The sequence below is a fragment of the Carettochelys insculpta genome, chromosome 1, assembly GCF_033958435.1.
Source record: "Carettochelys insculpta isolate YL-2023 chromosome 1, ASM3395843v1, whole genome shotgun sequence".
Lineage (NCBI taxonomy): Eukaryota > Metazoa > Chordata > Testudines > Carettochelyidae > Carettochelys > Carettochelys insculpta.
The window spans coordinates 315,443,898-315,449,687 of NC_134137.1; the positions used below are offsets into that span (position 1 = coordinate 315,443,898).

Consider the following 5,790-nt stretch of genomic DNA (forward strand, 5'->3'; position numbering starts at 1 on the left):
CGCGGGTGGCACTTCCTTTTCTGGGTGGCAGTGAGCGAGGCAGCATTATGAAGGCGTCGGGCACTGTAAGCGCGGCTCGCGTGAGCGAGGGTGGCAGCCGGGCGGTGTAGGCCCGCTTTGGCGGGCCTGTGGACTGTAGTAACTGTTCCGCGGGCCGCGCTGCGGGTCCCGCCCTCCTGATCCGCCCGTCTGTTGCTTAGGCGGCGCGCGGCCAACATGGCGGCGCCTAGGCGCATGGGGAGGGGGAAGGCCTGAGAGTGCAGCAGCTGCCCCTGGGCGCCGGCCCCAAGCCCGGGTTCGGGAAAGCGGGCCGGGGCAGGCCGCTTGCGGCCCCACATCTTCTCCCCGCAGCCACCAGTGGCCGCCGCCGTGCTGAGAGCCGCTCGGGGCCGCATGGATTGCTTGGACTGGGGCATAGCGAGTGGCGTGGCCACGCTCCACTTAGAGCAGCGTGCACGGGCCCTTGCTCTTCCCGAGGGAGGCGCTCCATAGGGCGTAGGAGGAGCGGAAGTGCTCATGGAAGTGGCGGTTTCTCGGAAGCCGTCCTCAGCTGTACTGTTGTCCATGGGGTGCTCGGCTGAAAGCTCCGTCCTAGATGCTGTCAGCAGTACTGCTAGTTTCATAAAGCATTGCTCGAGCCGTTCTCTCTTTAGCAGCAGGGCTGCCGCTGTCTTACTTGCGCTCCTGAACAGTGGAGGGATTTTTTTTTCATTCTTCTTCTCTTGTTTGTAGCTGAGAGAGTACAAAGTAGTTGGGCGATGCCTTCCTACGCCTAAATGTCCAACACCACCCCTCTATCGGATGCGTATCTTCGCTCCTAATCATGTTGTTGCCAAGTCCCGTTTCTGGTACTTTGTTTCTCAGCTGAAGAAGATGAAGAAATCTTCTGGGGAAATTGTGTACTGTGGACAGGTATGGTCTTTTTAAAATAAAAAAAAAAATCCCGTAAATATCTGGAATTTCAACTAAGTTTTGTATGTTGGTGTAATTCATAAAGGCTCATTGTGCTACTGAAAGTATATTTCAACCACAGTCTGGAAAAAGGAGCAAACACTGATGTGGCAAAACTTGCAGATGATTTAAAACTGCTTAAGATAGTTAAGTCCCAAGCAGACTGTGAAGAACTACAAGATCTCATGAAACTGGGTGACTGGCAAACAAAAAGGCAGGTGAAATTCTGTGTTGATAAATGCACATTGGAAAACCATAATCCTGACTTTCTATCTATCTTAAAAATGTATGGAACAGCTGCCAAACAAGGAGATAAGAATTGGATTAATAACTAAATTAGAACTTTTCATCTTGGGAAAGAAATGACAAAGGGAGGATAGGTAGAGGCCTATCAAATCATGACTGGTGTGAAAAAAGTTGATTGGGAAGTGTTGTTTACGCCTCATAACACACATGCTAAGTGTTACCAAAAGAAATTAATGGGCAGCAGGTTTAAAACAAAAGGAATTATTTTTTCACACAATGCAGAGTCAGTTGATGGAACTTTTTGGTAGAGAATGTTGTGAAGGACAAGGTAGTGCTGGAAAAGTTCATGGAGGGTATATACATGAATGGCTATTAACTAGAATGGGCCAGTATGGTGCTCTGGCCTGTTTGCCAGAATCGGACTGGATGACAAGGAACGGATTATGTGATCACCTGTTCTATTCATTCCCTCCTGGGACATGTGGAATTAGCCACTGTCAAGAACATAGGGTACTGAGGTAGATGGACCTTTCCTGATAGGATGGTTCTTATGTTCTTGTTCTTATTTTGCAAAAACAATGAGGAGTTTTGTGGCACTTTATAGACTGAAAGATTTATTGGAGCATAAGCATTTGTGGGAAAAGACCCGCTTTGTCAGATGCATCTTTGAGGCTTTGGTACAGGACTTCTCATTCTTTTTGGGTGTTAAGAGTAACATGGCTAGTCCTGTGAGTCTTCTTTTGGTAATTCTATACTGTTCTTGCAGCAACTACGTTACTGACGAAGATGCACAGACCATGGTATTAAAATGATAGTGTTTTCTTTTGTAAAACACATTTTCTCCCTTGGCGCATTCACTCTTACACCTCTTTTCAATTAGAATTTTTAAAAATGACAAATTTAAAGTTGATCTTTATTAAACAAAATCTAAGTTTTGGGGCTAAATTGGCAGTTTTAGGCAAAGTTTTTAGGAGTACCTAAGTGAGGAGGGAACACAAATCCTGATGAAAGTAAATGAAGACTCTGGCCTTATCTTTTTAGAAAGCAGCTCACTTATCTTGGTAGCAAAACTATTCAGTAACCTTTTACTACAGTTGGTGGCCAACATATCCTTTTTCGCCCCCATGCGCGAGAAAAAGAATTGAATATGGTGAGTGGAGGGCAGAAACTCCCTAGGAATAGCAGTTTGCAAAATGCTGTAACTAGAACTTTAAAATGTTACTCCTTAAACTGTCTTTATTGTGACTACACAATATATTAATGAACTGGTGTCGTTCTCTCTGTTCTTTTTCTTTGCTTTTATAACTTCAGGTATTTGAAAAGTCCCCTTTGCGTGTGAAAAATTTTGGTATCTGGCTACGTTATGATTCTCGTAGTGGAACCCACAACATGTACAGAGAATACAGGGACTTGACAACGGCTGGTGCTGTTACACAGTGCTGTAAGTAAATATTGCACGTGACACAACGGTTGTCTTTTAACAGTGGTATGTATAAAATCTCACATGGCAGTTGAGAAATTAAAATAGATATATATAAGAAAACATAGGTGAAGGTGGTGACTGCATTCAAAAGGCTTGTGTAACCATATTCTTTGAAAACCAAATTAAAGTGATTGAAACTGCAGGAATAACTGAGTAGCACTAATTGCAGAGGATTTTCTTCCTATTAAAGTTTTTCTTAAATATCCTTCTAAATGAAACTGCATGAGTTCTAGTAAAATTGGAAAAGCTGTTAGTTATACAGGTGTCTAAAGTTTTCCTTTAATGATGTTCCCTACTGTTGAAATCTTTCAGGCACCAAAGTAAGGAAAAGTCAGGTATTTATTTGGTCGTGTAAAGCGTATTAAGATTTTTAGCATCCATGCCCTGAGAAAATATCTTTGTGCTCTTGAGCACAATGAATTTCTGTGGGAATTGAATTTCCTGAAGTCTTCTATGTGGATAATAGTTTATGTATTGGACAAAAATTTCCTAGCCTCAGTTTATAAAGTAGACTTAACATATCAATTAGTGATTTGTGTGTAGGTATCTGTGTGTAGCTTTTGGTTTAGATTCCTTATGCAGGTACTAAAATTGCTGATAGTTATACTTAGAGTGAAAAAAGTACTAGGGTATTTTGAATTTGTAAGTGTTGAAAATTGCACACACAAACCCAAAGAATATTATTTTTAGTAATAGTGTTCTTGTCATGTGTGCAAATATTACATGTACCTCGTCGCCTTTCAAGAGCTGGAGTGCTTTTGAAAGTGAAATTGAAGGTCCAACATGAAAATTCCTGAATAGTCTTTGTTAAATGAACTCAATTTATCCAGTTAAGCTTCAAACACAGCAAGTTTACTACGATGTATTTTTGATAACTATACAGCCTGAATCAGATTAACTGACAGCTTGTTCTGAATTTTTTGTATGCCCATCTTACATCTGAGGAGTTAAACTCCTGAAAGCTGAGGATGTATCTGGAAATAAGTATTCTGCCTTTGTGGGAGCTCTGTAGTAGGCACAATAAAATTGGAAGATAGCAGTGTTTTTTTTTTTCATCTGATAATTTGCAGTTGAAATTTTAGTATCAATAGACTTAATAGACTACACAATTCTCAATGTGTAGTCTATCTTTGCTATGTGGGAGAGGTTATAACAGCTCTAACTTACAAATAAAAGCTTCATTAGGGACTTCCCGTCCTTGTTAATAATCCTCCTGACAGGAGTAAGTGTTGGGAAAGTAGAGTGAAAAATATGCATTACCTAGTTGCAGTTTCACGTATGGTAAAACTGTTAAATTTAATATGCAAGAATGGTGAGTTTCATTATACGGACGTCTTCAAACTGCAAATAGCAGATGGAAAATTTTAAAACAAATTGTTAACGTTATTGATGAGTAAACAAGAAATAATTTTGGCATCACTATGATGTTACAGACCGTGATATGGGTGCCCGCCATCGTGCTCGTGCTCATTCTATTCAGATCATGAAGGTTGAGGAGATTGCTGCTAGCAAGTGCCGTAGGCCTGCAGTCAAGCAGTTCCATGTAAGTAAAATATATAGTTGTTGGTGGTGGTTTCACATGCAATATGTGGCAATTACCTGTCTTTCTTACAAGCTCAGTGCATTGGTGGTATTAAGCTGCTAAAGATCAATTGAGTGTACTTCAGTGTATGCTGGAATTTGGAATCATGGGTCCTTTGGTGCTAGCATTAGTTGAGTGAAATTACTGATGAAGATTTTTATTCTATTTCAGTATTCGCATGCTTGAGCATTCTGTCCAAATGTATTAGTCTTACAGCCACACTGAAACAAGCCTATCTTCATTTTGCAAAAAATGGTAGTTCTAAGTGAACAGGTGTTAGTAGCTGTGTCTTTTATTATGTTTGTATGACCAAGAACTAACTTATTGTGTGAGCACACAAAAAAGGCCTTCTCCTAAAGAGTTTAGAAAAAGGAGCTGTCAGTTTGTTTCTATTTTCTAGTAACCCTGACTCATGGAATTACACGTTGCTCTGATCTCTAATGCAGATGAGATAGGAAGATCAGTAGTTGTATTTTCTAATTATGGTGTCAAACTTTCCATAGCATGTACACCATTTGGGATTATGGCAAAATGGATATAAATGAGACAATTTCTCCCATGCAGGATTCGAAAATCAAGTTCCCTCTGCCGCACAGAGTTCTGCGTCGCCAGCACAAACCACGTTTCACCACCAAGAGACCAAATACGTTCTTCTAAATGCAAGAATGTTCTCTTTGCTCTGTGTTACAATAAAATTCTTACTGAAAAAACTGCTTGACTCTTTAATTTGTAAGACCTGGTTTTGGAGGAAGTGTTACTAAGAGTGCGTAAATTGAGTACTACATGCATAGTCACTACAAGGAAGAAGTTTAAATGCCAGCTCAGAGCCCTGTAGTTCTATAATTTGCAGCTTAATTTTTTTTTAAATCTGAAACCTGCACCAGTATGAATTTTTTTAAATCGATTGGAAGTGTCAATATGTAGCAGCAACTCCATTGAGCCAGCCCTAATCTGCTTCTAAGTACCTGTATAATCAAAATTTATTCTGACCCCATAAATCCATTATATATTGCAGTTTAAGGATATTTCTTCTGTGTTTTCCTGAAGCTGTCCCCTGAGGCAGAAGAGTCTTCTAATAAGTCTAGAATATCCGCAAATGTGATCTTAGGTTGAGGAGGAGAACCTGTCCAAGAGAACATTTTACAATTTGTGTGTTTTTTAAAAAAAAAAAAGGCACTAATGCCTATATTGATTTTTATATACAGAAGATGGATAGTCTCTCATGATCTAAAATGAACTACTTAGACCTTTGAAAAATAAATGCATCTACTGAAGTGTGTCTTTGCCTATGAAAGCTTAATGTCTGTTAGGACCATCTCAATAAGCAGAAGCTGAAGTTAGAAAACAGATCTTTTTAACACTTCCTTTAATATCTTCTAGTAAGCAAGGGGTGTGTACTTGAACTTTTTCCTTCCAAGTGCATCCAAAGACAACATCCAACAAAGGTGGAAATGATGCATATTTTTACTAATCATGTAAAATAATTTGAAAATATTGTGCATCTCAGTAAGCTAATTGAAAACGGTAT

The 5,790-nt window shown here is 39.9% G+C and overlaps 1 protein-coding gene and 1 non-coding gene across 2 annotated transcripts; both read left to right on the forward strand.

Moving 5' to 3' along the window:
- Nucleotides 1-4,985, forward strand: RPL18A (ribosomal protein L18a). Its single transcript, XM_075013702.1, has 5 exons — nucleotides 1-65; nucleotides 733-912; nucleotides 2,509-2,638; nucleotides 4,114-4,223; nucleotides 4,827-4,985. Exons 1-5 carry the CDS (start codon nucleotides 48-50, stop codon nucleotides 4,917-4,919), a joined length of 531 nt encoding a protein of 176 aa, XP_074869803.1. The 5' UTR covers nucleotides 1-47; the 3' UTR covers nucleotides 4,920-4,985.
- Nucleotides 3,336-3,467, forward strand: LOC142007716 (small nucleolar RNA SNORA68). Its single transcript, XR_012643992.1, has one exon. It is a non-coding gene; the product is annotated as a small nucleolar RNA SNORA68 (small nucleolar RNA).
- Nucleotides 4,986-5,790: the final 805 nt, after the last annotated feature.

Excerpts from the sequence above, each read along its gene's own strand:
- RPL18A (XM_075013702.1), top strand. Across the intron at positions 913-2,508 it reads AAATTGTGTACTGTGGACAG|GTATTTGAAAAGTCCCCTTT; the intron begins GTATGGTCTTTT and ends TTATAACTTCAG. Across the intron at positions 2,639-4,113 it reads TGGTGCTGTTACACAGTGCT|ACCGTGATATGGGTGCCCGC; the intron begins GTAAGTAAATAT and ends ATGATGTTACAG.